Source organism: Rhinopithecus roxellana, chromosome 12 (assembly GCF_007565055.1).
Source record: "Rhinopithecus roxellana isolate Shanxi Qingling chromosome 12, ASM756505v1, whole genome shotgun sequence".
NCBI lineage: Eukaryota > Metazoa > Chordata > Mammalia > Primates > Cercopithecidae > Rhinopithecus > Rhinopithecus roxellana.
In genome coordinates this window covers 49,251,087-49,269,593 of record NC_044560.1, presented here as the reverse complement: position 1 = coordinate 49,269,593, position 18,507 = coordinate 49,251,087, and the positions used below count along the sequence as shown (strand labels likewise).

At 40.7% G+C, this 18,507-nt stretch overlaps 2 protein-coding genes across 14 annotated transcripts in view; one reads left to right on the top strand and one right to left on the bottom strand.

Moving 5' to 3' along the window:
• Positions 1-18,507, top strand: part of FGGY (FGGY carbohydrate kinase domain containing) — a 447,226-nt gene that overhangs the window by 312,145 nt on the left and 116,574 nt on the right. For all 12 annotated transcript variants that reach the window (XR_748250.2, XM_010365749.2, XM_010365751.2 and 9 more), the window contains one exon: positions 16,541-16,688. Coding sequence is in view for 11 of the 12 variants with exons in the window: in XM_010365749.2 (XP_010364051.2) it covers positions 16,541-16,688 (148 nt within the window). In the remaining variant the exon portion in view is untranslated. The remainder of the gene's footprint in view (positions 1-16,540; positions 16,689-18,507) is intronic.
• LOC104664285 (DPH3 homolog) lies at positions 6,863-7,111 on the bottom strand. Of its 2 annotated transcripts, XM_010365747.1 has the most exons (2): positions 7,008-7,111; positions 6,863-6,932 (listed from the first exon to the last, which is right to left on the bottom strand). In XM_010365747.1, the coding sequence occupies exons 1-2, from the start codon at positions 7,109-7,111 to the stop codon at positions 6,863-6,865; spliced, it is 174 nt and encodes a 57-aa protein (XP_010364049.1). The 2 variants fall into 2 exon arrangements, with proteins under 2 accessions (XP_010364049.1, XP_030798779.1); XM_030942919.1 differs by having other exon boundaries at positions 6,863-7,111.

Sequence of the window (18,507 nt, the reverse complement as noted above, 5' to 3'; positions counted from 1 at the left end):
GCTGTCTCTGTTCCATCTAAAGCATTCCTGGTGTGACTGCATTGAGAGCATTTATGTTGGGTAGTTGGGTGATTTTCAGATCCTATGGACAATGAAAATGCCTTTAGTGCTTGAAAGATAGTCATCTGGATGATCCAGAAGGTCCATGTATTAATTCTTTAAATGATGTCAGAGAACTTAGAGAACCTAGAGATTCCCCAAAGATACACCCAGGGACTATGGATAAGAAACTCTGATGTAGAAGGAGGACTATGGATTCTGGAGTCAAAACTTCTTAGTTTCACATCCCAGCCTTACTCCTTAATAGATATAGGACCTTAAGCTAGTTACTTAACCTCTTTATGCCTGTCTCTTCATCTGTAAAACTGAAGATAATAACTGATACGGAGTGATTTCTAGAATATTTTGAAGCAAGCTGAGTGCAAAAAAGTATTTATAGTATACTCCCTTTCGTGTGAAAAGAAAGACATAAGAAAATAAATGTGTATCTATTCATTTTTGTAAAAGACATACAGGAAGTGGCTAGGCGCGGTGACTCAATCCTGTAATCCTAGCACCTTGGGAGGCCGAGGCAGGCAGATCATGAGGTCAGAGTTCGAGACCAGCCTGGCCAACATGGTGAAACCCCATCTCTACTAAAAATACAAAAGTTAGCTGGGCGTGGTGGTGTGTGGCTATAATCCAGCTGCTTGGGAGGTTGAGGCAGGAGAATTGCTCAAACCCAGGATTTGGAGGTTGCAGTGAGCAGAGATTGCGCCATTGCACTCCAGCCTGGGCAATAAGTGAGACTCCATCTCAAAAAAAAAAAAAAAAAAAAAAAAAAACAGGAAGTTTAAACCAGAAAATAATAAGATAAGTTACCTACAGGGGGTGGGTAGGAATAGGGTAGAAAGAATGTGGGAATGGGACCATGGTAGTAGGAAGAAATGACACTTCTCTGAGTATACCTTTTTATATAACTGTAACTCTTAGAATCATTGTGATGCCTCATATCCCTGATACCCCGATAAATAGATGATAGATAGATAGCCAGGATATGTGTGTATGCTGGCGTGGGCAAAATGAAATGCGCACAGTAAAAAGTGAAACTCCTGTATTTCAAATGGGGTTGGGAAAAGAAAAGAAAAGAACAGAACCTAAGTAACTTTGGGAAATAATATTTTAACTGTATGCCATATGGCTAAAGAAAATATAACCATCCATAAATATTATATTCTAATTGGTAAATTTGTTTTTCATAGGTATATATGTTAGCTATAGTGACAACTCTTTATGTGTATGCTACAGTTGAGCGAAGAAATCAATATATTGTGGATAGTGAGAGCCAGGTTCCTCACAAATGGGAAAAGGAAAAGGTTAGAATTGAAGAAATCAATATATTGTGGATAATGAGAGCCATGTTCCTCACAAATGGGAAAAGGAAAAGGTTAGAATGAACCTTATGGTGTCAGTATCAACTTATGATTTTTTATATATATAAACACACACACACACACACACAAACACACTGGATATAAATATAAGTAAATATAGATATGTATATTCATGCGTGAATATACATGCATATACTCCCTAGCTCTGTCTGCTGAGATAGCCTGGAAGCAATGGCCCGATAGTAGCAATGTGTGTACCTATCTCACAGGTACTGGATTCTAAGTACCATTCTCCCTCCCATTTCTCCAATAAAAGTAATCAGGACTTCTTAGAAAGATGGCTGAGTCTGTGCTGGGGCAGTAAAATTATGGTGCCAGAAAGAAAGAAGTTACTCAACAAAGGATTGTTAAGGTACATTGGAACCAGCTTTAAGAATCTCTCAGTGGCCTACTTAGGATAAAATAAACAGTAATAGCATAAAATAAGTCCATAAGTAAATAACTCCGTAAGTAAATTACTGAAGAAGGAAATAAACGAGGAAGAAATAACAGGTCTTCCTCTTCACTGTCAGGACAGTAGCCTTACAATGAATAAATGTAGAAGAAATCATGGAAATAGAAAATCATCATTAGGTAAACACTACACAGATAAATGTTGTAGGCAAGAATCATAAATGGATGCTAAAATTCAAAAAGTGGGAAGCAGGATATTTTCATAAACCCAGAGGATTTCAGCACAAGATACTAATTAAGATGAAGAGGAAAATAATAACTTTCCAGTAGTATATAAGTATGGCAGACACCACCTTACCCAAACGACGAAAGTTAACAACACCAGCAATAACATGTTGTGATGTCACGTATCTCCTTTTATGATGCACTGATAAGGATACAACATCATTTCTGCCATGTTCTTGCCCAAAATGATTAAACTCAATGTAAACATGGGAAGCATCAGGCAAACCTAGATTGACATCCCACAAAGCTATTAGCCAGTTTGCTCCAAAGGAAAATTAAGAAACTTAAATACTGAAGAACTGTCCTAGATTGGAGGAGACTTAGGGAGGTACCACAGCTATAAGCAATATATAATCATGGATTCAACTCTGGACCAGAAAAAGGATATTGGTGGAGGAAAACTGCTGAAATTCAAATAGAGATTAATAGTATTGTTATTTATGGTAATTTCTTAGGTGAAGAGTAAAAGCGAACTCTGTCTACCATTTTTGTAACTTGTGTAAATCTAAAATTATTTTGAAATAAAAACTTTAAAAAAATAATAAATGAATGAATTTTCATGCTGATAATGCTTAGTTGTCAGGCAGTTTAAGTAAAGTAAGATACTTTTTATAGAATTATCAGAGAAACCCAGGTAGCTAGCACAGGACAAAAGAGAGATAGTCTAAGGTGGCCACTAATAAACTCTGAAGCCAAATTGCCTTTGCCTCAGCTTTGCCCCTTATTCACTTTGTGTGTCTGGGCTATTTACTTAACCTCTGTGCCTTAGTACCTCACTGTAAAGGGAATAATAGTAAACATTTCATAAGGTTGTTGAGAAAATTAAATGAATTAGAATAGTGGGTGACACAGAGTGATGATTAAGAGTCAAGCTGTAATAGGTGTTCAACTAAAAAATGGTAATGATAAAAGTAATTGTTGGGGAACATCACACACCGGGGCCTGTCGTGGGGTGGGGGAATGGGAGAGGGATAGCATTAGGAGAAATACCTAATGTAAATGATGAGTTAATGAGTGCAGCACACCAACATGGCACATGTATACATATGTAACAAACCTGCACATTGTGCACATGTCCCCTAGAACTTAAAGTATAATAAAAAATGAATAAATAAATGATTGTTGTAGTTAGTATATCAGACATTTCCATTCCACTAAGTGGCTTACATTCTGATAGGATCAGCACACCTACACAGAGTAGAATAAATGCATACTGTACTAAAATATAAGTAGTGCGTTATCAGGGTGTGTAGAAAAGGAGGATTGATCTTGACAAGGAGTTTGAGAAAAGCTTCATAGGCATTCCCTTCTAGGAGTCTTTAGTTACATTGCCCTTGCAATTAGTCATGAATTACAATTACCGTTGAGAGGGATTATGTCACATAACCCTATCAACTAGCATATTAGTTGGCATAGAGACCATATAACCTAGAAAAGGGATTCCTAATTTCAGATCATGAATGAACCTCTTGAAATTATGTACTGTTTTGCTGATTACATAATTCTGCGTGTATTTCTGTGAAGGGGGCCCTAACAGTCAATATTTTCTTAAAGGGATTAAGCATTTATAAACCACTAAGCCAAAGAAAATAACACTAGATTTATAGTTTGGAGACCTGGATTCAAATCTCAGCTCCAACGTGTATCATTGTGTGAAACCCATTTTCCTCATTGTAACATAGGATAGTAATGGAGAATCAGCCCGTGACACCTCTCAGGATTTATTTTGAGTTTAGAAGAGGTAATATATTTGGTGGGGCTTTGTAAACTGAATCATGACAATGATGATGACCACTACTACTCTATTAGCCCATTCTTGCACTGCTGTGAAGAAATACCTTAGACTAGGTAATTTATAAAGGAAAGTGGTTTAATTGACTCACAGTTCTTTGGGCTGGGGAGGCATCAGGAAACTTACAATCATGGTGGAAAGGGAAACAAGCACATCCTTCTTCACATGGCAGCAAAAGAGAGAAGGGCTGAGCAAAAGGAGGAAAAGCCCCTTATGAAACCATCAGATCTCGTGAGAAGTCACTATCACAAAAACAGCATGAGGGTAACCACCCCCATAATTCAGTTGCCTCCCACCAGGTTCCTCCCATAACACATGGGGATTATGGGAACTACAATTCAAGATGAGATTCGTGGGGACACAGCCAAACCATGTCAACTACTATTATTACTACTAATGATTGTAAGAGGAGGAAGTTTTGGTGGTGGCTGATCTGGGTTCAAGCTGCAGACGTCAGTCATTCATACCCTGCCTGCCTTCTTATGGAAAGCATGGAGGAATAGCAAGGACAGGGACTGGGAATTAGAGGCCTTGGGTTCTTGTACCTGTTCTACCCTGAATGTCTCAATGACTACTAGATTCTTCATCTGTAAATTACAATTCTACTACCCTACTTACTTCATTTTACAGTCATTAATAGGATGAAAGCAGGTCACTGGAATGTCTATATGTGAACATTTTAGTGTGTAACACAAACTTAGTGAATATTTGGTTTTGCAATGACATACTCAAAACTTCCAGAACTTTCTTCTATAGATGAACTTCAATGAGTAGCTTCTGTTGCAAATCATAATAAAAAGAAGGAAGAATTTATGGATTAGCATGCAGACTTAGAGAAACAACAATATAGGGTGGTTCAGAAGCAGCAACTTACAGAATTCAGTGGTGGAGTCAGAACTGGATTTAAATCCCACCTCTTTTCGCATAACTTCATAGCCACTTCCAGCTACTTCCCTGTATTTCTCCTTCTGTTTAGAGTGGAGTTTCTCCAAAGTATCGCCTATACTCTTGGTCTGTACTTCCCCACTTCTTACTCCTTCCTTGCCCGCTTCAGTTTGAATTCTGTCACCATCAGCCCTCTGAAACATTTCATATTAAGCTTATCAGTGACCTCTATTTTGCTAAGTCCATAGGATTTTTTTTATTCCCCTTTCTTGAGTTCTCAGCAGCATGGGACATCATTGATCACTTTTTCCTCCTTTTAACATTCTCTTTCCTTGACTTTCTGGAATGTCACCCCCTCTGTTTTCTTCCTACATCTCTGATTCCTCCTTCCTAACCTGCTTTTCTTGAGTTTAGAGTTTTTTTTCTTGACCATTAACATTAATGTTTATCATAGCTAGTTTCCTGGCCCTCTTCTCTCTTTGCCATCTCTTCCAAGATTATCTCAGCTATGCTCTTGACTTCATTTCTGTCTATATTTTGATGACTCTTTTATGACCAGCTCAGATACTTAGTAGGTATTCAGTAAATGTCAGTTCTGTTTCCTTCCACTTTTCTTTTATTGTCTTACAAAGGAAAGTGCATCTGTATCTTATTAGATCTATGAGTACAATATTCTAAAACTATGGGACCGTTTATACTTCAGGTCTTAGAAACAGGCATAGCTGTTCTTAAAATGAAGTTAGCTGTTTGGAAGGGAGGACAAATCCTTCTGAATCAAGAACCATGTGTCTCTTTTGCTGTAACTTGGGACTTTCTGAAAACAGCAATGCAGGTCACCCCTATCTCAGAACTTAGGGTCAGCAAATCCTGTTTGAAACTGTGGAAACAAGTGTTGATAAACAGATTGAGTATTTTATACTCTTGATTTACAATAATCCTCTTAGGTCCCATCTCTGAAGAAAAGTGTTTTGCAAGCTTATAAATTAAGTAAACAAGAACTAGATGTGCCTGTACATGTAACTGGTAACCAAAGTTTCTCTTTATGTGGGGCCAAATTTGCAGATATTTCACTCTTTAGCAGAGATCACCTTATGTCGATCATAAATTTTGACTCTTTTCCTCTAAACTTGATTCTCTTAGAGGTTCTTAACTTACAGTGTCTCTGAATTAGGTTCTGATGACAACAGGGTTTAGTGAGAACATTTTGGCATAATGCACAAGTGCTAGATTCAAGGTTGGCAGCAAAGTAAAAGTTAAAATCCAGGGTCTCTGGCTCATCTGTCTGATGAGTATCTTTTGAGCATTTATGATACGTGAATGAACCAAGCAAACAAAGTCTTTGCTTTCATAAAAATATACACACACATGCACATATATACATGCAGTACATACATGCAAATATGCATACTATGTACATATACATATATACATATATAGCCAACCACTGATAAATGCTCTAAGGAAAATTGTAGATAAATAAGGAGATATAGAACATTGGTTTCAAACCCCTTAAGATTGTCTTTGTTGTGCTGGTGCACATTTTTTTCCTCTACCTTTCTTTTTTCCTACCTTCACTGAATTTTTCTCTTATTGCTCTGAGGACAGCTAATTTTTCTTGATTTGATTTATTCCTCAAACTTATTTTGCTTTGGTAATTCCCATAATCCCACTGAATACCAATTTCTTAAAATTCACTAGTCCTCTATATCGCGAATTTCAGATATATTTAAAGCTTCTCATTAAAGGCTGTGCAAATCCCCCTCAAGCAAAGAAAGGGGAAAAGGAGGACAAGAACTTTTTTTTTTTTTTTTTACTGTTTTGAAATTATCTTCTTTTAAATTTAGATGGATCATTAAGAATGCTTCCAATTTAAGGTTCTAAGCACAAAATCCAGATATGTCGTGTTATGGACTTGCTTCCTGAAGATGAAATCAGCAGTTGATGGAAAGAATCCACACTCTCACAGAACAGCAAATCACAAATGGTTGTCTCTGTGAAGCCAGTAGCTTTGCATTTGATGTTTCTATCTGGGCTCATTTCCAACTGTTCAGGATTTGGATTCCTGAAGGCTTCTTCAGCACTTAACTAATTCTATGTTGGCTAAAGGGGCTGGGACTCTTTCTGCACACACAAACTGATCTTTGTCATAAATCCCTTTTATAATGAGAGAGCAGCTAGGACACATTGCCACATCGTCCCCATTCTCCAAATCTTCCTTGGTGATGGAGAAGTTACTGCCACATGGGCAGGGATAGAAATACGTCTCCGAGTCCTTGTCATGTTGGAAGTCCTCTATTTCCACCTCGTCATGAAACACTGCCATGGTCAGCAGGGGTCACCAAAGGGGTCATGCCCTGGCAGTCCAAGACCAGCTCCGAGGGTCTAACTTCACCGGAGCTGGCCTGGGCTCAGCATCGACAAGTACATTTATTAAGAATTTGCATAGGCCGGGCGCGGTGGCTCAAGCCTGTAATCCCAGCACTTTGGGAGGCCGAGACGGGCGGATCACGAGGTCAGGAGATCGAGACCATCCTGGCTAACACGGTGAAACCCCGTCTCTACTAAAAAATACAAAACAAACTAGCCGGGCGAGGTGGCGGGCGCCTGTAGTCCCAGCTACTCGGGAGGCTGAGGCAGGAGAATGGCGTAAACCCGGGAGGCGGAGCTTGCAGTGAGCTGAGATCTGGCCACTGCACTCCAGTCTGGGCGACAGAGCGAGACTCCGTCTCAAAAAAAAAAAAAGAATTTGCATATGTTTGGCACTGTGCTTAGTGATGATAGTTTCACGTGTGTTATCTCATTTAATTGTAGATGAGGAAATGAGGATTATTGGGAGCTCTCAGACTTCACTTCTAAAAATTTTTCTCTCTTTCCATTCTGCTCTTTTGTATTCAGAGTCCCCTTTTTGCCTTTAAGGCTTTTTAAACCTTGGACCCTCATTCTGACAACTGGGGCATTGAGTCTATCACTGAATATTTACTTAGCCTTCCCTGAGCTAGGGCAGTCAGTGTGATAATATTAACACCTTTCATCGAAACCCTGTGGTATGCAAAGATAATTGGTAAATTCTTAATGGCTCTAAGGTCAGAAAGATTTCTTACAGAAATTAGTTGGATATTATTATACGTTTCTTTGACTTCTGTTTTGCATGCAAGTAAAAGAAAGTGCTCAGGGAATTGGAGTCTTCTCTAGAAGACCAAGGGTCTGTGCTGATTTAGGACATAAATCCTCTTATTTTCTACCTCCCAACTGGTTACCAGTAGCTCAGCACAGTGCCTGGCATGGGGCATGTGTAGGGAGGTCATAAGATGCCTATTCCTCTTGCCTGATTGCCCTAGCCAGAACTTCCAACACTATGTTGAATAGGAGTGGTGAGAGAGGGCATCCCTGTCTTGTGCCAGTTTTCAAAGGGAATTTTTCCAGTTTTTGCCCATTCAGTATGATATTGGCTGTGGGTTTGTCATAAATAGCTCTTATTATTTTGAGGTACGTTCCATCAATACCGAATTTATTGAGCGTTTTTAGCATGAAGGGCTGTTGAATTTTGTCAAAAGCCTTTTCTGCATCTATTGAGATAATCATGTGGTTCGTATCTTTGGTTCTGTTTATATGCTGGATTACGTTTATTGATTTGCGAATGTTGAACCAGCCTTGCATCCCAGGGATGAAGCCCACTTGATCATGGTGGATAAGCTTTTTGATGTGCTGCTGAATCCGGTTTGCCAGTATTTTATTGAGGATTTCTGCATCGATGTTCATCAGGGATATTGGTCTAAAATTTTCTTTTTTTGTTGTGTCTCTGCCAGGCTTTGGTATCAGGATGATGTTGGCCTCATAAAATGAGTTAGGGAGGATTCCCTCTTTTTCAATTGATTGGAATAGTTTCAGAAGGAATGGTACCAGCTCCTCCTTGTACCTCTGGTAGAATTCAGCTGTGAATCCATCTGGTCCTGGACTTTTTTTGGTGGGTAGGCTATTAATTGTTGCCTCAATTTCAGAGCCTGCTATTGGTCTATTCAGGGATTCAACTTCTTCCTGGTTTAGTCTTGGAAGAGTGTAAGTGTCCAGGAAATTATCCATTTCTTCTAGATTTTCTAGTTGATTTGTGTAGAGGTGTTTATAGTATTCTCTGATGGTAGTTTGTATTTCTGTGGGGTCGGTGGTGATATCTCCTTTATCATTTTTTATTGCGTGTATTTGATTCTTCCCCCTTTTCTTCTTTATTAGTCTTGCTAGCGGTCTGTCAATTTTGTCGATCTTTTCAAAAAACCAACTCCTGGATTCACTGATTTTTTGGAGGCTTTTTGTGTCTCTATCTCCTTCAGTTCTGCTCTGATCTTAGTTATTTCTTGCCTTCTGCTAGCTTTTGAATGTGTTTGCTCTTGCTTCTCCAGTTCTTTTAATTGTGATGTTAGAGTGTCAATTTTAGATCTTTCCAGCTTTCTCTTGTGGGCATTTAGTGCTATAAATTTCCCTCTACACACTGCTTTAAATGTGTCCCAGAGATTCTGGTATGTTGTATCTTTGTTATCATTGGTTTCAAATAACATCTTTATTTCTGCCTTCATTTCGTTATGTACCCAGTAGTCATGCAGGAGCAAATTGTTCAGTTTCCATGTAGTTGAGCGGTTTTGATTGAGTTTCTTAGTCCTGAGTTCTAGTTTGATTGCACTGTGGTCTGAGAGACAGTTTGTTATAATTTCTGTTCTTTTACATTTGCTGAGGAGTGCTTTACTTCCAATTATGTGGTCAATTTTGGAATAAGTGCGATGTGGTGCTGAGAAGAATGTATATTCTGTTGATTTGGGGTGGAGAGTTCTATAGAGGTCTGTTAGGTCCGCTTGGTGCAGAAATGAGTTCAATTCCTGGATATCCTTGTTAACTTTCTGTCTCGTTGATCTGTCTAATATTGACAGTGGAGTGTTGAAGTCTCCCATTATTATTGTATGGGAGTCTAAGTCTCTTCGTAAGTCTCTAAGGACTTGCTTTATGAATTTGGGTGCTCCTGTATTGGGTGCATATGTATTTAGGATAGTTAGCTCTTCCTGTTGAATTGATCCCTTTACCATTATGTAATGGCCTTCTTTGTCTCTTTTGATCTTTGATGGTTTAAAGTCTATTTTATCAGAGACTAGGATTGCAACCCCTGCATTTTTTTGTTCTCCATTTGCTTGGTAGATCTTCCTCCATCCCTTTATTTTGAGCCTATGTATGTCTCTGCATGTGAGATGGGTCTCCTGAATACAGCAGACTGATGGGTCTTGACTCTTCATCCACTTTGCCAGTCTGTGTCTTTTAATTGGAGCATTTAGTCCATTTACATTTAAGGTTAATATTGTTATGTGTGAACTTGATCCTGCCATTATGATATTAACTGGTTATTTTGCTCATTAGTTGATGCAGTTTCTTCCTAGCCTCGATGGTCTTTACATTTTGGCATGTTTTTGCAATGGCTGGTACCGGTTGGTTGTTCCTTTCCATGTTTAGGGCTTCCTTCAGGGTCTCTTGTAAGGCAGGCCTGGTGGTGACAAAATCTCTAAGCATTTGCTTATCTGTAAAGGATTTTATTTCTCCTTCACTTATGAAACTTAGTTTGGCTGGATATGAAATTCTGGGTTTAAAATTCTTTTCTTTAAGAATGTTGAATATTGGCCCCCCACTCTCTTCTGGCATGTAGGGTTTCTGCCAAGAGGTCTGCTGTTAGTCTGATGGGCTTCCCTTTGTGGGTAACCCGACCTTTCTCTCTGGCTACCCTTAAGATTTTTTCCTTCATTTCAACTTTGGTGAATCTGGCAATTATGTGTCTTGGAGTTGCTCTTCTCAAGGAGTATCTTTGTGGTGTTCTCTGTATTTCCTGCATTTGAATGTTGGCCTGCCCTACTAGGTTGGGGAAGTTCTCCTGTATGATATCCTGAAGAGTGTTTTCCAACTTGGTTCCGTTTTCCCCCTCACTTTCAGGCACCCCAATCAGACGTAGATTTGGTCTTTTTACAGAATCCCATACTTCTTGCAGGCTTTGTTCATTTCTTTTTCTTCTTTTTTCTTTTGGTTTCTCTTCTCACTTCATTTCATTCATTTGATCCTCAATCGCTGATACTCTTTCTTCCAGTTGATCGAGTCGGTTACTGAAGCTTGCGGATTTGTCACGTATTTCTCATGTCATGGTTTTCATCTCTGTCATTTCGTTTATGACCTTCTCTGCATTAATTATTCTAGCTATCAATTCTTCCACTCTTTTTTCAAGATTTTTAGTTTCTTTGCGCTGAGTACGTAATTCCTCCTTTAGCTCTGAGAAGTTTGATGGACTGAAGCCTTCTTCTCTCATCTCGTCAAAGTCATTCTCTGACCAGCTTTGATCCGTTGCTGGCGATGAGCTGCGCTCCTTTGCAGGGGGAGATGCACTCTTATTTTTTGAATTTCCAGCTTTTCTGCCCTGCTTCTTCCCCATCTTTGTGGTTTTATCTGCCTCTGGTCTTTGATGATGGTAACGTACTGATGGGGTTTTGGTATAGGTGTTCTTCCTGTTTGATGGTTTTCCTTCTAATAGTCAGGACCCTCAGCTGTAGGTCTGTTGGAGATTGCTTGAGGTCCACTCCAGACCCTGTTTGCCTGGGTATCAGCAGCAGAGGTTGCAGAAGATAGAATATTGCTGAACAGCAAGTGTACCTGTCTGATTCTTCCTTTGGAAGCTTCCTCTCAGGGGTGTACTCCACCCTGTGAGGTGTGGGGTGTCAGACTGCCCCTAGTGGGGGATGTCTCCCAGTTAGGCTACTCAGGGGTCAGGGACCCACTTGAGCAGGCAGTCTGTCCGTTCTCAGATCTCAGCCTCCGTGTTGGGAGAACCACTGCTCTCTTCAAAGCTATCAGACAGAGTCGTTTGCGTCTGGGCAGGTTTCTGCTGCTTTTTTTTGTTGTTGTTGTTTAGCTGTGCCCTGTCCCCAGAGGTGGAGTCTACAGAGACAGGCAAGTTTCCTTGAGCTGCTGTGAGCTCCACCCAGTTCGAGCTTCCCAGCGGCTTTGTTTACCTACTTAAGCCTCAGCAATGGCGGGCGCCCCTCCCCCAGCCTTGCTGCCGCCTTGCGGTTAGATGGCAGACTGCTGTGCTAGCAATGAGGGAGGCTCCGTGGCCGTGGGACCCTCCCGGCCAGGGGTGGGTATAATCTCCTGGTGTGCCTGTTTGCTTAAAGCGCAGTATTGGGGTGGGAGTTACCCGATTTTCCAGGTGTTGTGTCTCAGTTCCCCTGGCTTGGAAAAGGGATTCCCTTCCCCCTTGTGCTTCCCAGGTGAGGCGATGCCTCGCCCTGCTTCAGCTCTCGCTGGTCAGGCTGCAGCAGCTGACCAGCACCGATTGTCCGGCACTCCCTAGTGAGATGACCCCAGTACCTCAGTTGAAAATGCAGAAATCACCGGTCTTCTGTGTCGCTCGCGCTGGGAGTTGGAGACTGGAGCTGTTCCTATTCGACCATCTTGCTCCGCCTCAGGTAATACATTTTTAAAAATGGATCCTGATTGGACATTCTTAGTTGACTTGTCTTTGGATATCTAAGAGGAGGCACTTAAAGAGTGGTCGAATACTTGACCTGGAACTCATAAGAGAGAAATGGACAGGAGTTAAGGTCATATATTTGGAAGTCCTCAGCACTAGATGGTAACTGGAGCCGTGAGAAGAGGATAGGATCAGCCAAGAGGAGATAAAGAGTAAGAAAATGGTCAAAGACAGTAGATCTCTGGAAGATGTCATGTGTTTAATGAACAAGTGAAGAAGGAGAACCAGCCAAAGAGGAGGAAGGAAAATCAAGAGAGAATAGTGTTTCAGAAACGAGAACAAATGAGGAAGGAGTGGTCAAATGGTGTAAAATGCCCAAAATGGTTCTTCGGCATTAACAACAAAGAGGGTATTGTTCCTCATGGTGGGACCAGTTTCAGTAGAATAGAGCAGGCAGAATGCATAGTGTATTGGGTTAAGAAGTAAGGAACTAGGCTGCGCACGGTGGCTTACACCTGTAATCCTAGCACTTTGGGAGGCCGAGACGGGTGGATCATGAGGTCAGCAGATCAAGACCATCCCGGCCAACATGTTGAAATCCCGACTCTACTAAAAATAAAAAAAAAATTAGCTGGACATGGTGGCACGCACCTGTAGCCCTATCTACTTGGGAGTCTAAGACAGGAGAATCACTTGAACCCAGGAGGCAGAGGTTTCAGTGGGCTGAGATCGCGCCACTCCACTCCAGCCTAGCAACAGAGAGAGACTCCATCTCAAAAAAAAAAAAAAAAAGGAAGTTAAGGAACTAGACACAGACAATATGGAAGCTTCTTTTCTAAGACTTTCTCTTACTGCTAGAAAGGGCACAAGTACATTTTGTTATATCATGTATTCTGATTTTTTGGTTTAAGAGTATGGCCACCATAGTCTCTGGGCAGCCTGTGAACCCAAAGAATTAGGTGATTTATGGAGAGGGAGAGGACATGAGAGGTTTCCAGGATGCTGTCTGCATTTAAGATTACAAGCAATAAGGTTCGAAAAAAACATCTTCTTTGATTCTTGGATTTTTAAAAAACTAAAAATGAGTTTCTTATGATGGCAAAGAAGAGGAAACTATTTACTGATAAACCTGTCATTTTATAGTGCTCAGGGCTCTATGTTTAATCTTCATAGCAGGCTTTAAGTAGACAGTATTAGCTCCAATAGTAAAAAAAGCAAATAGGCTCAGAGAGGGTTTGCCTACCTGATCATCCAGCTGGTGCGTGGTGAAGTCACTTTATGATTATTGAAACTATATTTTCTTCATGATACCCAAAGGGATGTGGACAGCAAAAATTTCTCCCTCTGAAACAGGATATATCAGCCTGGGGTTCATGAGAGAGAGGGAGAGCGATCCACTTGGGATCACAGTTAACATGTGATTCCCTAGCTAGAAGAAGGCAGGCTGCCATTTGAGAAAGAATTGATAAAACATACAAAATGAAACAAAGTCAGAACCAAAAAAGGTATCATGCAAGGTTAAAATTATGTGAATAATGATGTGTATTAGTTAGTTTAATGTCTTCCAAGTGCATTTCATTTTGAATGATATACTCAGATAGCACACATGGTAAGGTATAATTGAAAAAACATGTAGGGGAATGGCTGCATTCAAAGAATAAACATACAGCTGCAAGGAGGTTAGGAGTCAAAGGGGTAAGCATATGCCCCATCCCCCAGGGATCTCATTAGTGCATGAGTGGCCATATATGTAGAGGCTAAATGAATCTCACTGTTTGCAAAGACCTGCAGTAAATGAGACAATGACGAATCAATAATAATTAGCCCTATAGGTTCTTATTGACCCAGATGTCTGAAACCAAATGCCCTGCTCAGAGATTCCTTGAGAGGCAGAATGAAAAGATTTATAGACATGTGTTTCCAAAAAAAAAAAACTGGCTTTAAGAGCAGTGGCTATTCTGAAGTGGAAAGTCGCAAGAATTAGTGCAGACTCTTGACTTCCGGCTAGAAAAGATGTTCTCGAGGCTTGTCTTGTGAATGTGATTTCCATTGGACCAGGAGCAGAGAGAGCAAAGAGATGGAAAACCAAGAGGTTATCATATTCATGTTCCCTGATATGTTGTTCTGGCTCTACCTTGTATGGAGGCTTCAGAGGATCCTTTCCTGAAGCCATAATAAAATCATTCTAAAACAGGGTTTGAGTTTATCAGGCTTTGATGAACAATTTCTGACCTAAGATACAGAGAGCCCATGGCTTCAGAATCACAAGGAGAAGGGTTTAAAGCTGGACTCAGACCTGTCTCTTTACCTCTTGAAGCATCTCCTCTGTAAAGGGATGTTAGTGATACCTCCCCCACTGGGCAGTGCTGGGAGGTCTGGTGTATACTTAGGGAATGGCAGCTGGTGTTAACTGTAGTTGTTAAGCCTTTTCCCAGTAATATCTTATTCCTGCCAATATGATCTAAGAAAGAAGATTTTTGCAGATGAGAATGAGCTATTACAGCAAGAAGCAAATAAACTGTTGGTAGGTAGGGCGGTAGGGCTGCCCTCACCTCCACCCTAGCACACATCACACGCACTCACACACGCACATATACATGCATTCACATTGACACACTCAAGCTCACACAGAGCAGCTTTGCTTTTCTATATTTTTACATTGAATATTTACATAAACTTTTTGTTTAATAAAGGAGTTCTACTGATAAAGGGGTAAAAGGAGAATTTAAAAATCGCTGCTCTACTCATTGATTTGTTTCCCTACACCAAGTACAGGAAACTTTTGGCAACTTCATGGGATCCATGAGGACACTCACCCAATCACAAACTAGAACTAGAAATCGCTGAGCCTTCCTTCTAAAACACTTTTAAAATGCAAAACAAATAATGCCTTAAGTATCTTAGATATTAACCTCCTTTGGACATTGATTTCCTATACTTTTTTTTCTGCCATTATACAAGCCATGTTTTTAACCTTTAAAGAGACTTCCAAGGACCCCAGTGGGAAGTAGCACAGATGCCAACTTCTGCAATATCCACTTTCTTTTGAAATCATTGGTTCAGAACTTTTAGAAAGCAGCATCTTTTAAGAGGGGAAGGCTGACCAGCTTTAATCTTTGTGCCATGTGGTGTGATTTAACCCAGCGAGGGAGGTGTTATTAAACCTATTTTATGAGTGGGAAAGTTGGAAGTCAGAGAGGTTAAGTCACTGGCCCATTTTACCGAGCTAGGAGAGGTAGTACCAAGATCTGAACCGAGTAGTGCTCTCACACCCATCATCTTCTCTCCACTTCCTCTTCACCTGAATATGTAGAGAATGAAGGAGTTGGTCTGACTCCCTCATTCTACACATGAAGAAACAGAGACTTAAAGAGAAGAAAAAAGCCAGGCACGGTGGCTCACACCTATAATCCCAGCACTTTGGGAGGCCGAGCCATGTGGATCACCTGAGGTCAGGAGTTTGACACTAGCCTGGCCAACATGGTGAAACCTCTACTGAAAGTACAAAAATTAGCTGGGCAGGGAGGCTGAGGCAGGAGAATTGCTTGAATCTGGGAGGCGGAGATTGCAGTGAGCCGAGATCACGCCATTGCACTCCCACCAGGGCAACAAGAGTGAAACTCTGTCTCAAAAAGAAAAAAAAAAAGAAAAGAAAAAACGTACACAATGTCATTTGGTGAGTTTAGGTTGAAAATCAGGTCTCTAACTCCTGATCCTAACTGCATTTAAAACATTCAGTCACTTTCCTTAGCAAAATCCTATCCTGAGTCTGGGAACTTATATTTCTCTCCATTTATCAACTCATCATAATTATTACAATTAGGAATACTGATTTTCATAAATTTTTGACATATGTACAGTACTGTACAGTTTACAAAATACCATGCCTTCACATACATAACCTTCTTTGATCTTCACACTAACCCTATGAGGTAAGTTGGACAGGGATTATGATATCTGTTTTTACAGATGAGAAGAGAGTGGCTCAGAAAGTTTGAATAACTTTCTCATGGCCATACACCTACTGAGAGTAAAGCCATTCCTGAATCCAGTCTTCTGACTCCAAACCTTTCTACTAGGATGGGCACCTTTCTTGGTGATACTACAGTGTGATTTGAGAGAACAGTGGGCTGGCTTCTCTGAAGCTTTTAGAAACCTGCTTACCTTCCTGAAACTGATACAGAAGTACAAATGGTTTCTTTCTATCGAATGATTTGCTCCCTGACCCTATCCCCCTTTTAAAAATAAAATTCACTTCTCTTCCAGATGCCAGAGTGTATATGCATATCTGAACAGTCACCTGGATCTGATTAAGAAGGCTCAGCCTGTGGGTTTCCTTACGGTTGATTTACATGTTTGGCCAGATTTCCATGGCAACCGGTCTCCCTTAGCAGATCTGACACTAAAGGGCATGGTAAGTAACAGCTAGTCCTTGCACGTGGGTGAAGGCAGGCCAAAGGGCAACAAAGTTTGGAAGAAGCAAAGTGAGGAAAAAGGAAAAGAAAAAAATAAAACAGGCCAACAGCCCACTAGCTTTGTGCAGATGCATTACTGTTGCTGCTCCCTGGGATGAGCTGCTGAAAGTTTTCATTGTTTCTGAGCCAACCTTGAAAGCGTTAAAAGCAGCATTTCCTAGTTCAGCTACTGCTGCCTCTTTGTCCTGTGGAGTGGCTAAAAGTCATGCCTATGTAATTTTGGCATTTACATCAGTCTGTAAAGTCATATTTTCCAACTGCATCTTTAGGTTGCCCAGTAAATCAGTAGTAAATATTACCACCCATGGTCTTGCTGGCCGCAGCCACACATCTGCCTAGGCTCTGAGTCAGGGCTATTCAGAGTCTACACTAATATAGTTAGGATTTCAGATTAAACTTTAGTATAAGTGGATACAATTTATAACTTACGTTGGAGAATAAATCCTGCGCTTAGTGCCCTTTAGGGTCACTTCCTCTGTGGATATTCTAGGCCCTCCTAGAGGGGCCAGATGAACTTGGTGGGAGAGTTCTCAACCATCCCAGCTGAGATGTAAAAGTAACAACATCTTAGACACCAGGATAATCATCTTTGAGGTGTGATGAAACAGGCTAAAGTTAGAGGAGGGGCCAGGTGAGGCCACAAATAAGAAAATAAGCCATGAATACAGGAACCAGGAAAATGTCATAAAGCTGAGAAGGTGAGTGTGAGGTACATTAAGGCAGAGTTCAGAATGGAGGCTGTAAACAAGGCAAGGCTTATGCAAAGGAAGCTGCGTAATAGTGGAGCAGGCCTGATGGAATCAAGAATTCAAGACTCAAACTACTACAGTTTTATGGTTAGTTTTATTGAGATTGTTTTACATATTTTTATGATGCCAGCCGGAAGACCTGAACTTTATTTTCATTACCTAGCTGACATGATCAACTTCTATTACTAAAAGGGAGTCATGGTGAAAAGAAAAGAAAATTAGACATGGCAAAGGTTATGTTGATCTCAAGTCCATGAAGCATGCCTACACCACAAATCATGAGCGTTTACTTTTTTAAAAAGTTGTATGTTTGTTCACATACCTCATTTATCACTTGATAGTTCTTGGCAATGATTTCCCTTTATAACTGTCCTTGGGTTAGGCTACAGTGGAATAGCTATCACTCCATGAATTTGCATCACAACACTGGAAGGAGAAGATGACCTAAATAAGATAGAAGGAAGGCAATTCTGAGCTAAATACTTCACCCCAAGTCTCCTTCTTCAGTCTAGTTTTGGAAAACATCAAAATAGTGACCCTGAAATTCTTCTGTTATCATGTTATATCCTTTTTTTTTTTTTTTTTTTTTGAGACGGAGTCTCGCTCTGTCGCCCAGGCTGGCGTGCAGTGGCCGGATCTCAGCAGCTCACTGCAAGCTCCGCCTCCTGGGTTTACGCCATTCTCCTGCCTCAGCCTCCGGGTAGCTGGGACTACAGGTGCCCGCCATGGCGCCCGGTTAGTTTTTTGTATTTTTTTAGTAGAGACGGCATTTCACCGTGTTAGCCAGGATGGTCTCGATCTCCTGACCTCGTGATCCGCCCGTCTCGGCCTCCCAAAGTGCTGGGATTACAAGCTTGAGCCACCGCGCCCGGCCCTATCATGTTATATCCTTTTGCTGGAAACTATAATGATGCCTATCTCCAGCACTCATTCAGCAAATATTAATTGGGTCCCTAGTGTGTGCCAGGCGCTGCTATAGATATGAGTAAGGTGCAACAATACCTATCTT

What these genes read in the sequence shown, in the direction of transcription:
- LOC104664285 (XM_030942919.1), bottom strand. Translation starts at nt 7,111, where the DNA reads ATGGCAGTGTTTCATGACGAGGTGGAAATAGAGGACTTCCAACATGAC.